This window comes from Coregonus clupeaformis, chromosome 29, assembly GCF_020615455.1.
Source record: "Coregonus clupeaformis isolate EN_2021a chromosome 29, ASM2061545v1, whole genome shotgun sequence".
Lineage (NCBI taxonomy): Eukaryota > Metazoa > Chordata > Actinopteri > Salmoniformes > Salmonidae > Coregonus > Coregonus clupeaformis.
The window spans coordinates 18,157,710-18,182,145 of NC_059220.1; the positions used below are offsets into that span (position 1 = coordinate 18,157,710).

Genomic DNA, 24,436 nt, shown 5'->3' on the forward strand with positions numbered 1-24,436 from the left:
GTAGCCAGAAGATATTCTATTCTTACAAAACATATTAGGTTAATTGATTTTGATGTAGCTATGGTAGCTATGGCACACACATGTGCACACACACAAATGGATTAGGGCAAAAGTCATGAAATGCAAAGAATTATGGAAAGCCTTTTGCTGTTGATTCTGAATCAATTGGTTATTCAGATTCTAGATCACATGATCACTAACTCAGGGGGGTTAACCACTGAGGTATATGATTGAACCAAGGTCATACATTGGTGGTCTGTGCTGCAAATGCAAATCTAATCCCCAAAGGTCAAATAACTCACTTGGATCTATCCATAGAGCTGCCTAGTCAATGTTTAAACCTTTAGAAAAGTTTTGTGAATGTGGTGGTTGAAATTGTAAGAGTGAACATATTTGTAAGGGCCTATTAGTAAAAATAAATAAAAACATGTATGCATTCACTAACTGTAAATCGCTCTGGATAAGAGCGTCTGCTAAATGACTAAAATGTAATGTAAATGTACTCTTGGCCCCACTTGAAGGTTTGGATTGAAAGCTCCACGTTTTCAGATCCCACTGCGGCCTCGTCACGTGACGTCACACGACTTCCTCACTACTCTACCCGCAGCAGCCATGATGGTAGGTGTTATTCACAATTTACTCTAGCTAGCTAACCTTATTGTTTTATATGTGCAATCATCCGACACAGACACATTCATCAATAAACGATGATTTGCGCATCGAACGGTAATGTGGCTAATGCATGTTGTCTTGTGCCGCCGTCTTCTGTTTAACGTTACCTAGCAAGAAGGGCTGGACGATGGTCCCGATTTCCTCTCCGAGGAGGACAGAGGAGTAAGTTTTTTTCTTCTTAGATTAAAAATATATATATTTCTCTTATTTGTCTCTGGTCGTAACAGTTAGCTAGATTATATTTTTGTCTTATTCGTACTCTGCAGTAATTACTTATTGCATGATCTGATCAGCTGTTAGACAGGTGACAACAGAAGTCACATTTGTTGAATAGCTAGCGTTAGCTAAGTTAGCTACATACAGTAGTCAGCTTGACCACATCAGAAGTCAGTTGACTTCCTAGCTGGCCAGCTAGCTGGCAACTGTTACAATCCATTAGGAGAGCTCCCTCTTGTTAACAATGAACTTACATAAGCTTATTTTAACTGCTCACTGTATTAATAAGAAGTATATTGCCATTGCTAACTAGTAGCCCACCCATCTAACTATGCATATGTATTAGCTTTCTGCTATTGTTTTGCAGGCTAGTTTGCTAGCTAAGCAATCATTTGACAGAGCTAGCTAACTAGCCGTTAGATGTAATTGTTGTGTCCTGTTGGAGCATTAGCTATGTAGCTATAATGGCATTGTATGCTAGCGCATTTCATTCATTCATAATGCTGAGCAATATTGTGCTAGCTTGCTAGTATAATTGGATAACAACAACATTACTAACCCTAGTAAGCAAGGAAGACTGCTGTCAACGCTAGTTGAAAGTTTCACATACCTTTTCATTTGCATATTGGTATATCCCTCTCCTCCAAAAGGGGCAAAACAAACAGTAGTCTTGCTATATCTGTCATCTCTTTCTGTGGAATGTAGCCAGCTTGTGGGGAATGGTGATTTTGTCATTTGCTTGTCACTAAATACAATACTAAATTCAATATCTATTACAATATTTTACAGCCTAGGGCAGTCAATGTTGACCTCCAAACTGATGCAACACTTCAAGTGGACATTTCTGATGCATTAAGTGAGCGGGACAAGGTTAAGTTTACTGTCCATACTAAGGTAAGAGAGTTAAGCTATCTGTCAGTATTTCTTCCTGTTTGCCCTGACACTTGGCAAATAAAAGGGCAATAACACAGATAGAACAATGAGACAGATATTTCACCGGATGTATAAATGTGAAGCATCCGCTTGGCGTTTCCACTCACTGCCAAATATGGTAGTGAGAGGAAGCCCACTGGCTGGGTGTGGTAGAAGATGGAACGAGATGGATTTTGGAAGACATTCTGCAAATTTTCTCATCTATGAAACAGTTGATCTCAATACAGTTTTCTGTTCCCAAAACTAGAATCTGTTATGAACAGAGTGGACTAAGTTTTAAAAAATTGCGTTGTTTAGAAGGAGTGCAAAGGCAAATGGAGTTCCTTGTAGTGGTCCTCTGTAGCTCAGCTGGTAGAGCACGGCGCTTGTAATGCCAAGGTAGTGGGTTCGATCCCCGGGACCACCCATACACAAACAATTTATGCACGCATGACTGTATGTCGCTTTGGATAAAAGCATCTGCTAAATGGCATATTATTATATTATGTCACACACTGCACAGAGTAGGCGTTCCTTAACGGAAATATGCAGATGCATGCTAGAATGCACCACTAGGATCTTGCTAGCTCGTGCTAGGCTCTGCCCACCTCCTTGCTTGATCTGCCCGCTATGACTCATTTGTTCCCATTAGAAACGACAGGCAGTGGTCTATCTTGGTTTAGTTATAAAAATCTTGGCAATAATGTATAGTGGGGAGAAAAAGTATTTGATACACTGCCAATTTTGCAGGTTTTCCTACTTACAAAGCATGTAGAGGTCTGTAATTTTTATCATAGGTACACTTCAACTGTGAGAGACGGAATCTAAAACAAAAATCCAGAAAATCACATTGTATGATTTTTAAGTAATTAATTTGCATTTTATTGCATGACATAAGTATTTGATCACCTACCAACCAGTAAGAATTCCGGCTCTCACAGACCTGTCAGTTTTTCTTTAAGAAGCCCTCCTGTTCTCCACTCATTGCCTGTATTAACTGCACCTGTTTGAACTCGTTACCTGTATAAAAGACACCTGTCCACACACTCAATCAAACAGACTCCAACCTGTGGTCCTCTGTAGCTCAGCTGGTAGAGCACGGCGCTTGTAACGCCAAGGTAGTGGGTTCGATCCCCGGGACCACCCATACACAAAAATGTATGCACGCATGACTGTAAGTCGCTTTGGATAAAAGCGTCTGCTAAATGGCATATTATTATTTATTATTATTCTCTCCACAATGGCCAAGACCAGAGAGCTCTGTAAGGACATCAGGGATAAAATTGTAGACCTGCACAAGGCTGGGATGGGCTACTGGACAATAGGCAAGCAGCTTGGTGAGAAGGCAACAACTGTTGGAGCAATTATTAGAAAATGGAAGAAGTTCAAGATGACGGTCAATCACCCTCGGTCTGGGGCTCCATGCAAGATCTCACCTCGTGGGGCATCAATGATCATGAGGAAGGTGAGGGATCAGCCCAGAACTACACGGCAGGACCTGGTCAATGACCTGAAGAGAGCTGGGACCACAGTCTCAAAGAAAACCATTAGTAACACACTACGCCGTCATGGATTAAAATCCTGCAGCGCACGCAAGGTCCGCCTGCTCAAGCCAGCGCATGTCCAGGCCCGTCTGAAGTTTTCCAATGACCATCTGGATGATCCAGAGGAGGAATGGGAGAAGATCATGTGGTCTGATGAGACAAAAATTTAGCTTTTTGGTCTAAACTCCACTCGCCGTGTTTGGAGGAAGAAGAAGGATGAGTACAACCCCAAGAACACCATCCCAACCGTGAAGCATGGAGGTGGAAACATCATTCTTTGGGGATGCTTTTCTGCAAAGGGGACAGGACGACTGCACCGTATTGAGGGGATGATGGATGGGGCGATGTATCGCGAGATCTTGGCCAACAACCTCCTTCCCTCAGTAAGAGCATTGAAGATAAGTCTTGGCTGAGTCTTCCAGCATGACAACGACCCGAAACACACAGCCAGGGCAACTAAGGAGTGGCTCCGTAAGAAGCATCTCAAAGTCCTGGAGTGGCCTAGCCAGTCTCCAGACCTGAACCCAATAGAAAATATTTGGAGGGAGCTGAAAGTCCGTATTGCCCAGCGACAGCCCCGAAACCTGAAGGATCTGGAGAAGGTCTGTATGGAGGAGTGGGCCAAAATCCCTGCTGCAGTGTGTGCAAACCTGGTCAAGACCTACAGAAAACGTATGATCTCTGTAATTGCAAACCAAGGTTTCTGTACCAAATATTAAGATCTGCTTTTCTGATGTATCAAATACTTATGTCATGCAATAAAATGCAAATTAATTACTTAAAAATCATACAATGTGATTTTCTGGATTTTTGTTTTAGATTCAGTCTCTCACAGTTTAAGTGTACCTATGATAAAAATTACAGACCTCTACATGCTTTGTAAGTAGGAAAACCTGCAAAATCGGCAGTGTATCAAATACTTATTCTCCCCACTGTACATGTCTGAATCGAGACTCATGTCACATGACTTGCAAATATGTTCCTCCCCAGCAGTTGTGTTATCGCCACATTCATATTGTCTTCTGAAACCTAGTGTGCATGTATGCAAAATATGCTTTGTTGAAGTCATGGAATGCAAATGAAGAAATTAAGCTCTGTGCATGATCGCATTTCACTCCACTTAATTTTCAATGCAGAGAGAATTCCAATAGTCATTACCTGTCAGTGTAACCTCATAATGTCATGGGTTTATATGTTTTTACAGCAACTTTTATCATGTTGCAAGGACTCTTGTGAAGGAAGGAATTAAATCATGATTGAAAGGGGTTAGCCGTTGCCTTGACACTTGAGATGATCATTCTGATCCAGATCAAGTCTGGTTTTCCCTTTTTATTGAGCTGCACATTCTAATTTGCAGATAGATATTTTTAGGAGACCCATGATATGCCATACATACTCTATTCGGCTATGATTTTCAGTAGAATTTGTCCCAACAGTGACCAATGTTCCCTCTAAGCTGCATCAAACACATTTTCAGTCACCTCCTTGTCTGAAGGACAAGTGGATGAACAGGTTAATGTCAAGCCCTGCATGTTTTTTTTTTCAAAAGGCTCATGGAATGTAGGCATTGAAGACCACACATTGGCTGCTACTATAGGCTGAATGATAGAACAGCTATTTCCATGTTAAAATGTTATGGGATGTGTTTTCCCCATTGTTTTTGATGGTAGGCCACTCTGGTAGGCCTACATTATGATCAAATAGCCACAGTAGCCTACTTGGCCACTATTAAAACTGTAACTTAAAGCGGGTACAACCTCAGTGTTCACAGTAAACGCATGCTGGAAGTTGCACAGAATTTTCACAACGTTCAAGTTTGTGCTCAGCAGACCTGGAATTTGCTCAGTGCCGGAATTTGTTTTAGATGGAACATCATCAGTGACATCTGATTCCTATTGTTTTGTTTCCCAGAGCACTCTTCCTAACTTCAAGCAGAATGAGTTTTCAGTGGTGAGGCAGCATGAGGAGTTCATCTGGCTCCATGACTCTTTTGTGGAGAATGAGGAATATGCAGGCTACATTGTAAGTACTGAGCTCCATCAGAGATACTCTGTGTATGGGTCCCAAATGGCACCCTATAAAGTAGTGCACTATATAGGGAATAGGGTGCCATTTTGGGACTCAGCATGTTTTGGCTTTCAGGATAAGCTCATAAATTTAGTGTTTTGTAAAACAACTTAATTATTCATTGTCAATCCCCTTTCTTATTCAAACTCCCTGGTTCCATGTAGTAAGAACTTATTAGCAAGATGTTCAATAAAAAAAAACTACTGATTTAAAGTGTAATGGTGATTCCCCATAGATTCCCCCAGCCCCACCAAGACCTGACTTTGATGCCTCCAGAGAGAAGTTACAGAAACTAGGGGAAGGTGAAGGTTCCATGACCAAGGAAGAGTTCACCAAAATGAAACAGGAACTTGAAGCGTGAGTGATTTAGAGTTCATGGCGGGGTTCATTAGGGCACATTGTGTGAAGTTTCTTGTTGGACAAGTTCAGATAGTACCACACTGTTTTAGTGTTTTCTTCCGTTTCGTTCCTACTGAACACGACCGATGTTGCTCTGACATTGTTTTTGTGTTTCAGTACAGTGGTTTGGTTGGGATAATTTGCTAATAATAATGCTATTGGTAATATCTAGGCTATATCTGTGTGTTTCAGCGAATACTTGGCTATCTTCAAGAAGACTGTGGCGATGCATGAAGTGTTTCTTTGCCGTGTGGCTGCGCATCCTGTCTTGAGGAAAGACCTGAACTTCCATGTATTTTTAGAGTACAACCAAGACGTGAGTGTGGTTATAATGACCAAATTAGGATTTTGGTGACGATTGTTGCTGTGGACATGTTCTTAGACAAGCTCTCTCTCGTTTTATTGAACTTTAGATAACTGAAAAGTCGGATGTGCCTGAAAACATTAGAATATTCTGTTCCCTTACCTTGTCTTAGTTTTATCATTGTCAGTTTGTCCTTAACTGACATTTTGTCCTTATCATTTGTTCACAGCTGAGTGTACGAGGCAAAAACAAGAGGGAGAAGATGGAAGATTTCTTCAAGAATGTGGTGAAGTCTGCAGACGGTGTGTTAGTGGCAGGGGTGAAGGTGAGTTGGGTTCGCTTTTCTATGTAAACCATTCGTCCACTCTTTTCTATGTATAGGTCCCCTGTAGCTCAGTTGGTAGAGCATGGCGCTTGCAATGCCAGGGTTGTGGGTTCGATTCCCACGGGGGGCCAGTATGGAAGAAAAAAAAGTATGCACTCACTAACTGTAGGTCACTCTGGATAAGAGTGTCTGCTAAATGACTGAAATGTAAATGTATACCGTTCATCCACTCTTTTCTATGCAAATCCATTCAGCCAAGCAAATGGGTATTGAACTTGCTTTGAGTTTTATATTATAATGAAGGCACAACATAAGCATTTCACGACTTAAACATTGTTTGAAAAACATTGTTAGCATCATGAATGGTGCTCACATTTGTGTAAATGCATTTGTCAAATTAGTTTATTTTCTGATTTTTTTTACTTCCGATTTTTATATAATTTATTTCTAACAGTTATTACTTGTATAAAGTTTGACGTGATTGTCTTTTGGATTTCAGGATGTAGATGATTTCTTTGAGCATGAGAAGACATTCCTTTTAGAATACCATAATCGTGTCAAAGATGCCTCCGCCAAATCTGATAGAATGATCAGGTCTCACAAAAGTAAGTCTCCTCTCTGTCTCAAAATCTCCACGTGCTAGGTAAGCTTTCTGCTATATACATGGATTTTAATCAGTTATTGAGAATGAGATTGATTTGAGTAATTCCAATGGAAAGTATTGCATTTTTTTCTGTGAACGGTGAGTGGGACTGAGTCACTTTGGTATCATGTTTTAATGTTTGTGGAAACCAGCCTGTCTGTTTGTCCTTGTGCTGTGCGTTGTATTTTACGTCTATTTTTTGTTTTATATTAATTCGCTGACAAATATGGAAATTGGTAAGTTGTATGTTTATTTGTAGTTGGGTCAGTCAGTCTTAAAGTGTTGGGGATGACAGCCGACTCAATTTGAAACTTGTCATGTTCCATTTGTTTTTAAAAAATGTATGAGGACAATATCTTGTAAATATCCTAACAGGTAAGAGCCATGAGCTTGTCTTTAGTCTCTTGAATGAAACGTTTGACTTCAGGCTTCAGGCTTCAGGATCCAAATTTCCCTCAAAAATAATATATAATATATAGTCGTCTGTCATTCCCATGGATCAGACTGTACATCTGTCATATCCTAAACTCCGGTAGGAACTATTATGTATTGTCATTTACTTCATTTCCACAACATTAAAACGTGATGCTATATTAGAAAAGTGAAAATGTCCAGCTGCAGATGTTATTTTCTAAAAATCTATGCTTGCATTTTGTTCGATGCATTTTGTACATGATTGACCGACCATCTGTGTGTATGAGTACGGGGGTTTAGGTGTTATTTGGAATGTCGTGATGTAATCTAAAGTTGTGTTCTTGTGTTGCAGGTGCTGCAGATGATATCAATAGAATTGCCTCCACACTGTACACTTTAGGAACCCAGGACTCCACAGATGTGTGCAAGTATGAAACTAAATTATTTGTCCTTTTCTCCCTATACATTGTTTGGTGCCAATAAGCTTTGATCCAACCGTAACTCAAATGCAACCCACTGTTTTCCAGATTTTTCTTGAAAGTCTCTGAACTGTTTGAGAAAACACGGGTACGTTCTTTTTTTGCCTGGTCTTTTGATTCTATGTATCACACAATTGTGTACTAGCAATGGCCGCTGAAGTCAATAACTAGCCCTATATTCACTACATGTCATGTAGCTTCATCTATCGGCTGCAATGCAGATTAGCATCAATGACAAAATGAGTTTTGTCTGAAGTTCACAAGTTTCTGTTGGTGTCCTTCCTCTACAGAAAATAGAGGCTCGAGTGGCTGCGGATGAGGACCTGAAACTTGCAGACTTACTGAAGTATTACCTCAGGGAGTCGCAAGCTGCGAAGGTACAATATCTAACTTGACCCTGCATTTTTTAAATCATCAAACAATTATGATCAGATACGCTGGTCAGTTATCAGAGGTAGTATTGGCGCATTTCCTGAAGAATAGTCTCTTCAACCTCCATCCGTTTGCATTTGTTTGCCTTAATGGATTTTTCATCAGACAGCATAGTGTTTAGATTATTATTAATGTGCTAAATGGAATCTGCTGTTTCTTTCTTCAGGATCTATTGTACAGACGAGGGAGGGCCCTGGTTGATTATGAGAACGCAAACAAAGCTCTGGACAGAGCCAGGGCAAAGAACAAAGATGTGCTTCAGGCAGAGACCAGCCAGCAGGTGTGCTGTCAGAAGTTTGAGAAAATCTCAGAGTCTGCAAAGCAAGGTACTTTATCCACTTGCATTTATAAATGTTTATACTTGTTTAAGAGTATTAACAATTCAAGACATTTCATACTTTTCCAAAAAGTATTCCTCCCTGTTAATTAAACAATAGTCCCAGATTTTGCATGTAAGAGAAGCTAAACCAGATTCAAATCAAATCAAATTTTATTGGCCACATGCGCCGAATACAACAGGTGCAGACATTACAGTGAAATGCTTACTTACAGCCCTTAACCAACAGTGCATTTATTTTTAATTTAAAAAAGTAAAATAAAACAACAACAAAAGAGTGTTGAGAAAAAAAGAGCAGAAGTAAAATAAAATAACAGTAGGGAGGCTATATATACAGGGGGGTACCGGTGCAGAGTCAATGTGCGGGGGCACCGGCTAGTTGAGGTAGTTGAAGTAATATGTACATGTGGGTAGATTTAAAGTGACTATGCATAAATAATTAACAGAGTAGCAGCAGCGTAAAAAGATGGGGTGGGGGTGGGGGGGGGGCAGTGCAAATAGTCCGGGTAGCCATGATTAGCTGTTCAGGAGTCTTATGGCTTGGGGGTAGAAGCTGTTGAGAAGTCTTTTGGACCTAGACTTGGCACTCCGGTACCGCTTGCCGTGCAGTAGCAGAGAGAACAGTCTATGACTAGGGTGTCTGGAGTCTTTGACAATTTTGAGGGCCTTCCTCTGACACCGCCTGGTATAGAGGTCCTGGATGGCAGGAAGCTTGGCCCCAGTGATGTACTGGGCCGTACGCACTACCCTCTGTAGTGCCTTGCAGTCGGAGGCCAAGCAGTTGCCATACCAGGCGGTGATGCAACCAGTCAGGATGCTCTCGATGGTGCAGCTGTATAATTTTTTGAGAATCTGAGGACCCATGCCAAATCTTTTCAGTCTCCTGAGGGGGAATAGGCTTTGTCGTGCCCTCTTCACGACTGTCTTGGTGTGTTTTGACCATGATAGTTTGTTGGTGATGTGGACACCAAGGAACTTGAAGCTCTCAACCTGTTCCACTACAGCCCCATGGATGAAGAGCAGTTAATCTGATAACTTTCTGTTTATTCCGGAATACAGAGCTCATAGACTTCAAGACAAGACGAGTAGCAGCCTTCAGAAAGAACTTGGTGGAACTTTCTGAACTGGAACTCAAACATGCTAAGGTAATTTTGCATTATACATGGCTGTCTATTAAGACATCCAAAACTGCTGCCTGTGCTTAGTAAAAGGCTGAACCTCTATCTCTCTGTTTCTCCACAGGGTAATTTACAATTATTGCAAAGCTGTCTCGGAGTCCTCAAAGGAGACACTTAGGTCTTTGCTTAAGGTTCACTGTACAGGGCTTTCCCCGCTTTGGCCTAATCTTCACTGAGAAGATGGAAGAGAGAGCATATCTGGGGTCAGTTTGTTTTCAGGATGCCTGTTCGTAGTCATCACTACTACCAGAGACACCAAACTCCCTTCACAACCCCACCTAAAAACGTGAGGAAGCCAGTGTGGAATACCTGCAAAATCCACACAGCACATTAACCTATAACTTTGTTTAATCACGTCAACTTTTTAATTGTTAACAATCATCGGTCTCCATGGGAATCTTCTCTCAATCTATATCATGTCATGTCTGTCCAGATGTGTTATTTGTTATTATTTTGCTTAGAGTAATCGTTGAGGCCAATAGTTTCAGTAAAACTTTTCTGTGATGCTGCTCAGTTACTTTGTTCAAGATGAGCTGATTGTTACTATTATTAAAGTGTATTGTCACTAAAAGCCTTGTAAATGTTGTATTAGTTCTTACTGTACTGCTAATGATCGTTTGTCTTCACTAATACTTTTGTTTTCAGTTATTTCATACAAATTCTGTTCTTTTTCATTCCAGACAAGTAATGCTTCAGTATGTTTGCCTTAATGTAGATTAATCCTATCAAGTATTGTAAAAAACAAAACAAAAAAAACATAAATGGATACGTTTGTTTTGTTTTCACCCAGATTTTTTAAAAGTGCACTGTATATGAATGTTTTTTTCACTCTGTGACCAAAGCTTCCATTTATTTAGATGGAGAAATGCTGAAACAAACGGTAATATGGATAATTATGATAAAAATGATGAAAATAGTAATAAATGATACTATTTACCTTAGAACCATTCTGAACATAATTTCATTCAATGTTTTGAGTAGGCTCTTTGTTGTCCATCTATCTAGTTGTAATCATTTTCATTTCTGTAGCTTTTATGACCCCGAGAAACATGGAATAAAAGCCAGGGGAAGCAATGGATAATGTCCTTCAATATATTAAACTCCATATCAACTGTTCATATTAAGGTTGAATAAAAAAAGATGGCCACTTTTTAAACCGCTTGTAATAGGTTTCTTTCACCCTGAAAATGTGGAGTGTATTGTGTAGATCAGTGGGGGGAGGAAATCAACATTTCATTAATAGAAGGGGGTGAATACTTACACAAGGCTCTGTATTTGAGCAATTCTCTTTTACTCTAGTCATTATGATATGCCATTTAGCAGACTTACAGTCATGCATGCATACATTTTTGTGTATGGGTGGTCCCAGGGATCAAACCCACTACCTTGGCGTTACAAGCGCTGTGCTCTACCAGCTGAGCTACAGAGGACCACTACAAGGAATACACTGACATTTAACTAATTAATTGAAAACTGTCCACTACTTCAAACAAGAATTTCATTTTCTACTGAAGTCTCTCACTATATCACACACCTTATATCTGTCTACTGAATTCATACTGAACTGAAAACAGCACTTATTGTATGTATCTCACACTAAAATCTACAGTTGCCTACTAATTTTGAATACTGGAACTTTTACTTTGAAAAGCGCAAACCGGACGTAATATGACCTCATATCAGGAAGTAAGCTACAAAATCCTGGCGTGCATCTAAAAAAGTGTTCTCTGTTTACCTTTAGCTACCGCTTACGTAAGTTTGTTAGAATTCTCAAAAGACCAAATGAACAGACACGTAGAGGATGATTCATATGAGATAGAGGAGCCAAGTGATGAAGAAAGAGCTGAAGACAGGTAATTATGGGTGTATGGTTTGGCGTTAGCATTTGGATAGCTAGCTAGCAGACTTAGGTAAACTGGTCGTTCAATGCAAGCATGGCCGCTAGTGATGCTATCTAGCTAGTAGGCTAACGTGTCAATGTTAAATGTTTGGGTATTGTGTTAACATATTATGTACCTTGATTTGCTTGAAGGCCCATAACATTCAAGATTACTTGGACAAATCTGTGATGCAGGGTTGGGGTCAATTCCATTTCAAAAATTGACTGAATTGAAATAATCGACCCCAGTCCTGCTATCAATAAGTACTTTATTGTAGGGGCGCAAAAGTTGTGAGTGTTGTTCAAACAGGATCTGACCAATTAAAACTGTACATCATCAAGAACCTCCTATGTTGTTGCTGTATTTCCAGCTCTGAGGATGAGCTGGAAGTGCTCTTGAACGGGACCCCAGATCAGAAGAAGAAACTCATCCGAGAATACCTCACTGGGGAGAGTGAGTCCTCCAGTGGGGATGAGTTTGAGAAAGAGATGGAGGCAGAGCTCAGCACCACCATTAAAACTATGGAGTGCAAATGGGTGCCACCTACAGCATCAGCAGGTGGAATTTCCTTCTAGCATCATTGTGTGTCTTTTTTTGTGTGGGATACCTGTCCAATTAGTAGGCCTATGCACAGTGTTCTGTTATGAATAGGGATAACACTTCAGCTGCATTTACTGAATTTGTTGGCCATTTTATCTTAATTACCGCTGTACTCATATTATCACTGTACTCATAAGTGTCCATCTGTCCATCCCAGGGGAGACTTCAGGTACCAATGATAATGCTTCAACACCTGGGTTACCACAGCCAGAGCTTTATGACAACGTTTATTTTGACTCCGATTCAGACGAGGAGGAAACAGCTCCAAGTAAGTGTGTAGCTCGGATTCATTGGTAAACCAAACTCTGAGACACCGAGGGACGGTTTCCTGGACACAGATTAAGCCTAGCCCTGGACTAAAAAGCTATTTCAATGGAGATTCTCCATCGAGCATGTTTAAGTTCAGGACAGAGTCTTATTGTGTTGTACAGATGCTGCAAAATAAAAACATAATCGTTTGATCCTCTTCTGCAGGTAGTTCGTCAGGTCAGAGACGCAGGAAACAGCGATCCATCCCCACCAATGATGAACTACTGTACGACCCTGATGAGGATGACCGGGATCAGGCATGGGTGGACGCCAAGAGGAAGAGGTAAGCAATGTATCCATAATACAAAATGTTCCAAAAGTGTTTTGGTGTGTAAGAGGTACCGGTATATCAAGTCTGACACCAACAGGCTCTTGAACAGCTTCTATCCCCAAGCAATACGACTGGTAAATAGCTAACAGAATAGCTACACAGACGGAGTTTACTTTGTATCTTTATTGACCTTTTATTTCAGTATTTGCACTGTCTCTATGCACACTCACAGGGCCATACACACTCACACACACTGTCACTCCAACACACGCACACGTGTCACTCCATCATTTGCTCACGCACACATAATATGCACATACATTTATACTGACTCTGCACACCCACTCACATGCAAGCTGCTGCTACTCTATATCTTATATCCTGTTGCCTAGTCACCTTACTCCTATACATATTTACCTCCATCACTCCAGTATCCCTGCACATGTATGATATTGGAACTGACTATTTATATTTCCTGTATATAGTATGCTTACTTACTTTATTGTGTATTTCTTGTTTAGTTTTTTCTAGTAATACATCTTTATTGATTATTGCATTGTTGGGCTTTGAGTTTGCAAGAAAGGTATTTCACTGTACTTGTGCATGTGACATTAAAACTTGGAGGGGAAGAAATTGCCAGGTGAAAGTTGAAAGAAAATCTAAATATTTAGGGTCGGTTTCCCGAACCCAGATTAGTAAAGCATGCTTGGTGGAGAATCTCATTTGAAAGTGCTTTTTAGTCAAGAGTAGGGTTGGTTTTGGTCACAGATGTCAATTATGTTCCCCTATTTGATCAGGTACAATGAAAAGAGAAGATTGCCATCATCACGGAACAGAAGAGGGCAGTCCCAGGGGCTTCCAAGCAGCGATGCTGTCCTTAACTGTCCAGCATGCATGATCACGCTGTGCCTCGACTGCCAAAGGTAGGAAATGAAGACTTGTAGATTAATTTGGCTGTGAATATTGTCTTTAAATGAAAAAAATTGAAGAAAACCAATTGTCTGAGTTTTTTTGTCCACAGGCATGACAAATACAGGACTCAATACAGAGCCATGTTTGTCATGAACTGCACCGTAAACAAAGAGGAGATTTTACGGTACAAAACGCTCAATGAGAAAAATCTGAGGAACAGAAAGAGGAGGAAAGGGTGTCAACCAGAGCCAACAACAGCAATGGAAGCCACAGATTCAGGAGCGGTGTTGGGGATGGGCGGAGAGATCTACCATCCTGTCCAGTGTACAGAGTGCTCCACTGAGGTGGCAGTGCTCGATAAGGACGAGGTCTACCACTTTTTTAACATCCTCGCCAGCCACTGCTAAAATTACACTGTTGCTGTGACCTTTGTGATATCTCTGATAAGACTTCTGTTGCCTGAATGCACATGCCAACATATTTTTGTGGTATAAGACAGGTGTGTATTATCATGTACAGTACCTGTACAGCCACTGTCCTCCAACATTATATTAAGTTTACCCCTATGGTATTTGTATTTTTCTTGGTATTTATATATTTTTTGTGTGCAACAAATCTACTTATTTTGTTTTTCTGAAGTTGGACCTGGCTACCACAGATATTTAGTCATTAGTACATATTAAAAACATTAACATTTTATTTTGATGTTATTATTTGTATGATTGTTGGGTGTCATTCCAAAATCAGCATTAATCAGGTAGCTGAACTCTCTTACAGAACTTTCCTCTGATTTTATTACTAGAAGAAGAAAAACATGAGTTTATTGCAATGAGAAAAAAATGTAAAGGGAATATTTAAACCCAATGTCATTGAATCATGTAAACTAGATGTTAGTTGTATCATATGATTTGGTATAAAGAGATTTGGTTAAGATTTATCTTAAGTTTTATCCCGAAAGCAAGGAGGGACCAATTAGGAAGGGGCCACCGCATGGTGACATTACTGCCCCTCAGTGGGCTTAAAGTAGCACCGAAGATTGTACTTTCCATCTCCCTGTCTTTGGTAGCAGTGTATTTTGTAGAATAGGCTTTTAAGGAGACAGGAAGTGGGAACTCCCCTTTGCGCGTCGTTTTTCATGGGATTCGTGATTGGTTGACAAAGACAACCGTGTGATTAAACGTCATTACAAGGAAATAATCGGAGATCACAAAGAAGAGAGAATACAACGTAAAGTTATGGCGTTTGAAGATGTCTGGAAGAAAATCTCCTGGTTGTATTACCAGTATATTCTCGTCACAGCTTTATACATGTTGGAACCTTGGGAGAGAGCAATCTTCAGTATCCTTTTTGGGTCGAGAATGGTTCGAAAATAACTAGGCTACTTGGGTAGCTTAGCCGGATAGGTAACTACAACACCTTGCCTAACTTAGTCGACTAAACTCAACGTTTTACGATGTAGTTGGGCAGCGACTAGTATGGTAAATCGTTGAATTTAGTCGGCTCCACCTTGCCCTATAATTTCGAGTCGTTACCAAGTAATGAACAATTACTGCAGATGGACAACCGTAATAGTCCGCCATAGGACACAGTGTAGTGAAATGTCAAATTTTTACAGCCAGGTAGGGCCTTGTCTCACCTGTAAAAATGCGTATTTGCGCAACTCTCGTGTAAATGTAGAACTCTGGTCGCCATCTGTATTTCAAAGATTCATTCCATTAGCTTTATCTGGCATAAGAAGTGTGTGCAGACCAAAGATTCTTTATAACTAACCCAAGATAGACCGCAGCTTGTCGTTTCGGGAACAAATGAATCATAGTGGGCAGAGCTAAGCACGAGCTAGCGAAAGCTTATTGGCGCGTTCTAGCATGTATTTGCATATTTTTGTTAGGGAACGCCTACTCTGAAGTGCGCGTGTGCAATAACTCAATTCGCCCTTGCACTTCTAAACAACGCAATTTTTTAGGAACTTTGGCAAAGGGTAAAGTCTACAAAACGTAGTCCACAATGTTCGTAACAGATTGTAGTTTTGGAAACAGAAAACTATTGAGATCAAATGTTTCATCGAGGAGAAAATGTGCAGAAAGTCGGCCAAAATCCATCTCGCTCCATCTTCTCCAACTGCCGGCCATTGGGCTTCCTCTCATCACCATATTTGGTTGTGAGTGGAAACGCCAACCGGATGCTTCACATTTATACATCCCGTGAAATATCTATCTCATTGTTCTATCTGTGTGTAGACTGATAGTTAGATAAAGTAAGTTTAGAAACTGGTTAAAAAAATAAATAAAAAAATAAAGGCAAGATAGGCCTATCCAAAAATGTGTCATCACACTAGTAAATGATCACAAGACTGAAGAATTATACAGTAGCCTGCCAGTCACAAAAGGGGCGCCTCCTTGTAATGCGCTGACATTTGAGTACTCCCGTGCCACATGAAAATTGGAACGAGCTGTAGCCGTGGGGGCAGTGTTATGTAGGCAATGAAGCTTGCTTGGTTCCTTGATCAGATCTATAGGACATGCATCAAAGTACCCTATTTTGCATCGACAAGCAAATATAATCTAAGCGACGGTTCAAACAATAAACCAAACAACATTGGAGCCTTATTAGAATCCCCCCAAAATGTTTTGGGTTTAAAAGTAATAAATAGTGATTACAGGCGATTGTGAAAAGGTAGAACCTAATTAGCTAGCCATGTGCTTTTTTTCTCCATGACCAAAACATGACTTTCTATTTTTAGCTGATATAGTATAGGAATGAATACACACGCAGCATATCAAACTGAGATAATGTTTTAGGTTACACTGGCAAGTATAAGAATATTTGCCAGGCGTATTTTGAAAATTATACAGTGCCCTGCAAAAGTAGTCATCCCCCTGGCGTTTTTCCTATTTTGTTGCATTCAAACCTGTAATTTAAATGGATTTTTATTTGGATTTCATGTAATGGACATACACAAAATAGTCCAAATTGATGAAGTGAAATTAAAGAAATAACTTGTTAAAAAATAAATAACGGAAAAGTGGTGCGTGCATATGTATTCACCCCCTTTGCGATGAAGCCCCTAAATAAGATCTGGTGCAACCAATTACCTTCAGAAGTCACATAATTAGTTTTTAAAAAGTCCACCTGTGTGCAATCTAAGTGTCACATGATCTGTCACATGATCTCAGTATATATACACCTGTTCTGAAAGGCCCCAGAGTCTGCAACACCACTAAGCAAGGGGCACCACCAAGCAAGCGGCACCATGAAGACCAAGGAGCTCTCCGAACAGGTCAGGGACAAAGTTGTGGAGAATACAGATCAGGGTTGGGTTATAAAAAAATATCCGAAACTTTGAACATCCCACAGAGCACCATTAAATCCATAATTAAAAATGGAAAGAATATGGCACCACAACAAACCTGCCAAGAGAGGGCCGCCCACCAAAACTCAAGGACCAGGCAAGGAGGGCATTAATCAGAGAGGCAACAAAGAGACCAAAGATAACCCTGAAGGAGCTGCAAAGCTCCAGAGCGGAGATTGGAGTATCTGTCCATAGGACCACTTTAAGCCGTACACTCCACAGAGCTGGTCTTTACGGAATAGTGGCCAGAAAAAAAAACAATTTCTTAAAGAAAAAAATAAGCAAACACGTTTGGTGCGCGCCAAAAGGCATGTGGGAGACTCCCCAAACATATGGAAGAAGGTACTCTGGTCAGATGAGACTAAAATTGAGCTTTTTGGCTTCAAGGAAAACGCTATGTCTGGCACAAACCCAACACCTCTCATCACCCCAAGAACACCATCCCCACAGTGAAGCATGGTGATGGCAGCATCATGCTGTGGGGATGTTTTTCATCGGCAGGGACTGGGAAACTGGTCAGAATTGAAGGAATGATGGATGGCGCTAAATACAGGGAAATTCTTGAGGGAAACCTGTTTCAGTCTTCCAGAGACTTGAGACAGGGACGGAGGTTCACCTTCCAGCAGGACAAGGACCCTAAGCATACTGCTAAAGCAACATTCACGTGGTTTATGGGAAAACATTTAAATGTATTGGAATGGCCTAGTCAAAGACCAGACCTCAATCCAATTGAGAATCTGTGGTATGACTTAAAGATTGCTGTACACCAGCGGAACCCATCCAACTTGAAGGAGCTGGAGCAGTTTTGCCTTGAAGAATGGGCAAAAATCCCAGTGGCTAGATGTGCCAAGCTTATAGAGACATACCCCAAGAGACTTGCAGCTGTAATTGCTGCAAAAGGTGCCTCTACAAAGTATTGACTTTGGGGGGGTGAATAGTAATGCACGCTCAAGTTATCTGTTTTTTTGTCTTATTTCTTGTTTGTTTCACAAGAAAAAAATATTTAGCATCTTCAAAGTGGTAGTCATGTTGTGTAAATCAAATGATACAAACCCCCAAAAATCAATTTTATGTCCAGGTTGTAAGGCAACAAAATAGGAAAAATGCCAAGGGGGGGTGAATACTTTCGCAAGCCACTGTAAATCTGATAATTTCACATGGAGATGTGGGAAGCTAAAAAGGATAGCTAGCTTGCTAGCTATGTTTTTAGCCAGGCTGCCAGCTAGCTACTACTTGCAAGGGAAGGATACTCTTCCTTGTTTTCACAAAATGAAAAGACAAAAATGAAATACTTTGCTATCGCCCCCTTGGGAGTGGGACCGGCGAGGATATCATGTTACCAAAAGGTGTCCACTACTCCAAAAATCCAACTCCACCCATTTGCATGCACACACATAGATCAAAGGAGGGGAGCTTGTAGTAACCTTATGTCGGTCTTCCTCATCTGCAGTGGAAGGTGACCGAGCTACATCAGTGTTTGACAGACCATGAGACATCCCAAAAATCGGTCTTCTCATGAAAATGTTGGTTTGGCCTACAAACTATTATGACCACTCTATAGAAAGGGGAGACTCTCCATTTTGCTCTACGACCCGTCTGAAGGTAACCCATACAAACAAATGGAGGTAGTTTTATTTCAACAAAAATAAGGGTAAATGTGTCCTACATTTTTATATATATATATATATATATATATATATACACACACACACACACAGTTGAAGTCGGAAGTTTACATACACCTTAGCCAAATACATTTAAACTCAGTTTTTCACAATTCCTGACATTTAATCCAAGTAAAAATTCCCTGTTTTAGGTCAGTTAGGATCACCACTTTATTTTAAGAATGTGAAATGTCCGAATAATAGTAGAGAGAATGATTTCTTTCAGCTTTAATTTCTTTCATCACATTCCCAGTGGGTCAGAAGTTTACATAGACTCAATTAGTATTTGGTAGCATTGCCTTTAAATTGTTTAACTTGGGTCAAACGTTTCGGGTAGCCTTCCACAAGCTTCCCACAATAAATTGGGTGAATTTTGGCCCATTCCTCCTGACAGAGCTGGTGTGACTGAGTAAGGTTTGTAGGTCTACTTGTTCGCACACGCCTTTTCCGTTCTGCCCACACATTTTCTATAGGATTGAGGTCAGGGCTTTGTGATGGCCACTCCAATACCTTGACTTTGTTGTCCTTAAGCCATTTTGCCAACTTTGGAAGTATGCTTGGGGTCATTGTCCTTTTGGAAGACCCATTTTCGACCAAGCTTTAACTTCCTGACTGATGTCTTGAGATGTTGCTTCAATATATCCACATAATTTTCCTTCCTCATGATGCCATCTATTTTGTGAAGTGCACCAGTCCCTCCTGCAGCAAAGCACCCCCACAGCATGATGCTGCCACCCCCGTGCTTCATGGTTGGGATGGTGTTCTTCGGCTTGCAAGCATTCCCATTTTTCCTCCAAACATAACGATGGTCATTATGGCCAAACAGTTCTATTTTTGTTTCATCAGACCAGAGGAAATTTCTCCAAAAAGTACGATCTTTGTCCCCATGTGCAGTTGCAAACCGTAGTCTGGCTTTTTTATGGCGGTTTTGGAGCAGTGGCTTCTTCCTTTCTGAGCGGCTTTTCAGGTTATGTCGATATAGGACTCGTTTTACTGTGGATATAGATACTTTTGTACCTGTTTCCTCCAGCATCTTCACAAGGTCCTTTGCTGTTGTTCTGGGATTGATTTGCACATTTCGCACCAAAGTACATTCATCTCTAGGAGACAGAATGCGTCTCCTTCCTGAGCAGTATGACAGCTGCGTGGTTCCATGGTGTTTATACTTGCGTACTATTGTTTGTACAGATGAACGTGGTACCGTCAGGCGTTTGGAAATTGCTCCGAAGGATGAACCAGACTTGTGGAGGTCTACAATTCTTTTTCTGAGGTCTTGGCTGATTTCTTTTGATTTTTCCATGATGTCAAGCAAAGAGGCACTGAGTTTGAAGGTAGGCCTTGAAATACATCCACAGGTTCATCTCCAATGATGTCAATTAGCCTATCAGAAGCTTCTAAAGCCATGACATCATTTTCTGTAATTTTCCAAGCTGTTTAAAGGCACAGTCAACTTAGTGTATGTAAACTTCTGACCCACTGGAATTGTGATACAGTGAATTAAAAGTGAAATAATCTGTCTGTAAACAATTGTTGGAAAAATTACTTGTGTCATGCACAAAGTAGATGTCCTAACCGACTTGCCAAAACTATAGTTTGTTAAGAAGAAATGTGTGGAGTGGTTGAAAAACTGAGCAAGAGTACAAATACATTTAGAGTGTCTAGTTTGAGAAACAGACGCCTCAGGTCCTCAACTGGCAGCTTCATGAAATAGTACCCGCAAAACACCAGTCTCAACGTCAACAGTGAAGAGGCGACTCCGGGATGCTGACCTTCTAGGCAGTGTTGCAAAGAAAAAGCCATATCTGGCCAATAAAAAGAAAAGATTAAGATGGGCAGTCTGAGATATGGCTTTTTCTTTGCAACTCTGCCTAGAAGGTCAGCATCCTGGAGTCGCCTCTTCACTGTTGATGTTGAGACTGGTGTTTTGCGGGTACTATTTAATGAAGCTGCCAGTTGAGGACCTGTGAGGCGCCTGTTTCTCAAACTAGACACTAATGTATTTGTCCTCTTGCTCAGTTGTGCACCGGGGCCTCCCACTCCTCTTTCTATTCTGGTTAGAGCCAGTTTGCGCTGTTCTGTGAAGGGAGTAGTACACAGTGTTGTACGAGATCTTCAGTTTATTGGCAATTTCTCGCATGGAATAGCCTTCATTTCTCAGAACAAGAATAGACTGACAAGTTTCAGAAGAAAGTTATTTGTTTCTGGCCATTTTGAGCCTGTAATCGAACCCACAATTGCTGATGCTCCAGATACTCAACTAGTCTCAAGAAGGCCAGTTATATTGCTTCTTTAATCAGCACAACAGTTTTCAGTGGTGCTAACATAATTGCAAAAGGGTTTTCTAATGATCAATTAGCCTTTTAAAATGATAAACTTGGATTAGCAAACACAACGTGCCATTGGAACACAGGACTGATGGTTGCTGATAATGGGCCTCTGTACGCCTATGTAGATATTCCATTAAAATCATCAGTTTCCAGCTACAATAGCCATTTACAACATTAACAATGTCTACACTGTATTTCTGATCAATTTGATGTTATTTTAATGGACAAAAAATGTGTATATATATACACTACCGTTCAAAAGTTTGGGGTCACTTAGAAATGAGTGTGCAAAGCTGTCATCAAGGCAAAGGGTGGCTATTTAAAGAATCTCAAATATAAAATATATTTTGATTTGTTTAACACTTTTTTTGGTTACTACATGATTCCATATGTGTTATTTCATAGTTTTGATGTCTTCACTATTATTCTACAATGTAGAAAATAGTGAAAATAAAGTAAAACCCTTGAATGAGTAGGTGTGTCCAAACTTTTGACTGGTAGTGTGTGTGTGTGTGTGTATATGTGTATGTATGTATATATATATATATATATATATATATATATATATATATTATTTAAAGGGGTCCTAAAATTCAAAATCAAATAGCTAAATGATCCATGGTATAACCATCTTAAAACAATTTTGTATGTTAGCTTAGTACTTTTAGAGGTTAAATCCACTTAAATCAGTGTAGATGAAGGGGTGGAGACGGGTTAAAGAAGGATTTTTAAGCCTTGAGACATGGATTGTGTATGTGTACCATTCAGAGGGTGAATGGGCAGGACAAAAGTGCCTTTGAACGGGGTATGGTACACCAGTTTGAGTGCATCAAGAACTGCAACGCTGCTGGGTTCACTCTCAACAGTTTCCTGTGTGTATCAAGAGTAGTCCACCACCCAAAGGACATCCAGCCCACTTGACACAACTGTAGGACTGATTGGAGTCAACATTGACCAGCATCCCTGTGGAACGCTTTCGACACCTTGTAGAGTCCATGCCCCAACGAATTGAGGCTGTTCTGAGGGCAGAAGGGGATGCAACTCAATATTAGGAAGGTGTACCGTATTTAGCTTGCTGTGTTTTACTGTAGGCCTAGGTTGCGTTTCAAACACATAGAAGACACACCCTCCTCCACTTACCCTCGCCTTATGCCCTTGGGGGAATCCCCGCGGCAGTCTTTGTCGTCAGTCCGAATGATTAGCCAAGCAAGGGAAGTTGGCAACGTAAGCCCAAGTCAACATACAAGTGTAAGTAAAAACGAATGTAAATAAGTTAGAAATGGTGCTACTAATGCACATGACGGCTCAAACACATATGATAAAAGTAATGATTTTTTTGTTTGGTTAGCTTTTGGAAACGTTAGCTTGCACATACAACTTTCCCTGACATTGCTAACATTCGATATCTGCGAATGTGTTGTCTTCTAGCCAAGATATGAAATGCAATCATAATTGACTGTAGTGCGCATAATGCACACAACAGCTACCGGTGGTTCCATGATGACTGAAAACACAACCGTGGGACAAACGAGTGACACATTTCCAGGCAAGGGTGGTCCATTTAAAATGTATTAATTCTTCCCTTGCCCTGCAAGTGTCTACTCGTCAGACGTCATGATACGTCATCAGAAGGTCCACTTAATTTGAGGGCTGAGGGGAGAGGGTGTATCTTTTAAGTGTTTGGAATGCAGCCCTAGTCAATAATAGTTATAAGTATTGGTACATTTCCTTAACCTCTCTCTCAGACTCCATCCTGGTATCTGTAGCAGGGATGGCTGTGTACACTGGCTATGTGTTCATGCCTCAGCACATCATGGCCATACTACACTACTTTGAGATGGTTCAGTGACACAAATTTACCCACGCCTGGATGTGCCTGTGACTGCTGTCACCATGGAATTAGAATGAATTCTCATTTTAATTCTATGGCTGTCACCTGGACCTAGAGGACAGACAGGGGGAGAGAGAGAGAAAGAGGATCTCATTCCATTCCCTGGAACTATTTTTTATCTGTGCTCATCATCATGGAAACATCAACAGTGTTGTTGGACAAGGTGGGGGGTGGAGGAGTACAGAGAGGAGTGCAGCGGCACGTCTGATGTTCTAGGACATTAAACCATTGTTGCCTTACTGAGTTGCTTTGCAGTTTGCACAGATATCCTTGTTATTATTCACTGTACCTTTTTATAAATCGCCTTTTATTACATTCTAAATCCCTCCTGCAATTGTGATTATTATTTTTATTTTTTTTCTCTCCCCCGTATGGCATATTTTCTCTCTTATGCGTATATACGATTTTATGAGATTTATATACATATCTGTAACATTTTCTATTTCAAATGTTGGTTAGCAAAAATGTTATATTTGTTATGAAACTAACTGAGCGGCCTCAGGCTGGAAAGCCATGTTTTGGGGGCATTGCGGAAGCTAACTGTGATATCTTTCCTTTAATATATGTAAGAAAAATTAACAAATGTCTGTATTCTGAGTCCTGAATCCAAAATAACACAACAACAGCTCCCAGTGTGGCAGCCCCCCCCCACCTCTCCAAAACGTGTGTGTGTCTTTTGGAGGGGATGGGTTAAAAGCAGAAGTCCCATTTCAGTTGGTCCATGTGTGCAATTGACCAATAAACTGATCTTAATCTTAAATTGACATAGTGTAAGTCAATATATTATTAAAATAAAGATTTAGCGTTGTCACAAATGTCTTAGCTGGTTTGTGCGAAATATAATTTATAATGAATGATGTGAAGGCAATGACATAACTGTATTTAGATTATTTCCTCATATGCCTAGTTTGCCATTCAGTCGTCAATCAAGAGGTCAGTGGGAGTGGCTATAATAAGGAATAACCAATGGCCAAATTCAACAAACTGGCACCGGCTCGAAATGAAAATAGCAGCTGGTTACTTTTTAAGCTTGGGGGTAATGATGTTCTCACGTACACACTCTGCACGTTGCCTGGAGTTTGTACTGCTCCTCTCAGGTCTAGTGTAAATAAAGTGCTCAGCCCGCCAGCGTTGCAATTAGAACTAAGCTCCCTGTGACCTGAAGCAGCAGTTCAGCTGTTGGTGAGGGAGGGAGGCTGGTGGAAAACAAAACCTGTTCACCCTTCACATCACTCTCTTGGGTCGTGTTAGGTCGTGTTCAGTATAGGGAGAAAAGCATTTAGAAACCGAGGCACTGCCTGAATTTGTACA

General features: G+C 40.6%; 3 protein-coding genes across 3 annotated transcripts; all 3 read left to right on the forward strand.

Annotated features, from left to right (window-relative positions):
- Positions 1-536: 536 nt before the first annotated feature.
- On the forward strand, positions 537-11,078 carry LOC121544705 (sorting nexin-6). Its single transcript, XM_041854781.2, has 14 exons — positions 537-618; positions 784-834; positions 1,678-1,782; positions 5,256-5,366; positions 5,647-5,768; positions 6,003-6,126; positions 6,344-6,439; positions 6,939-7,044; positions 7,849-7,924; positions 8,024-8,063; positions 8,266-8,352; positions 8,574-8,733; positions 9,804-9,889; positions 9,987-11,078. The coding sequence occupies exons 1-14, from the start codon at positions 613-615 to the stop codon at positions 10,038-10,040; spliced, it is 1,224 nt and encodes a 407-aa protein (XP_041710715.1). The 5' UTR covers positions 537-612; the 3' UTR covers positions 10,041-11,078.
- A 517-nt stretch (positions 11,079-11,595) lies between these two features.
- Positions 11,596-14,593, forward strand: LOC121544314 (E2F-associated phosphoprotein). The gene is made up of 6 exons (XM_041854232.1): positions 11,596-11,775; positions 12,173-12,360; positions 12,560-12,670; positions 12,877-12,994; positions 13,780-13,905; positions 14,004-14,593. The coding sequence occupies exons 1-6, from the start codon at positions 11,705-11,707 to the stop codon at positions 14,299-14,301; spliced, it is 912 nt and encodes a 303-aa protein (XP_041710166.1). The 5' UTR covers positions 11,596-11,704; the 3' UTR covers positions 14,302-14,593.
- Positions 14,594-15,042: 449 nt separating this feature from the next.
- On the forward strand, positions 15,043-23,940 carry sptssa (serine palmitoyltransferase, small subunit A). The gene is made up of 2 exons (XM_041854782.1): positions 15,043-15,232; positions 22,980-23,940. Exons 1-2 carry the CDS (start codon positions 15,130-15,132, stop codon positions 23,081-23,083), a joined length of 207 nt encoding a protein of 68 aa, XP_041710716.1. The 5' UTR covers positions 15,043-15,129; the 3' UTR covers positions 23,084-23,940.
- Positions 23,941-24,436: the final 496 nt, after the last annotated feature.

Coding starts and splice junctions, on each gene's coding strand:
- sptssa (XM_041854782.1), top strand. CDS start 15,130: ATGGCGTTTGAAGATGTCTGGAAGAAAATCTCCTGGTTGTATTACCAG. Junction 15,233..22,979: donor TTGGGAGAGAGCAATCTTCA/GTATCCTTTTTG, acceptor CCTCTCTCTCAG/ACTCCATCCTGGTATCTGTA.
- LOC121544314 (XM_041854232.1), top strand. CDS start 11,705: ATGAACAGACACGTAGAGGATGATTCATATGAGATAGAGGAGCCAAGT. Junction 11,776..12,172: donor GAAGAAAGAGCTGAAGACAG/GTAATTATGGGT, acceptor CTGTATTTCCAG/CTCTGAGGATGAGCTGGAAG. Junction 12,361..12,559: donor GCCACCTACAGCATCAGCAG/GTGGAATTTCCT, acceptor TGTCCATCCCAG/GGGAGACTTCAGGTACCAAT.
- LOC121544705 (XM_041854781.2), top strand. Junction 835..1,677: donor TCTCCGAGGAGGACAGAGGA/GTAAGTTTTTTT, acceptor AATATTTTACAG/CCTAGGGCAGTCAATGTTGA. Junction 8,064..8,265: donor AACTGTTTGAGAAAACACGG/GTACGTTCTTTT, acceptor CTTCCTCTACAG/AAAATAGAGGCTCGAGTGGC.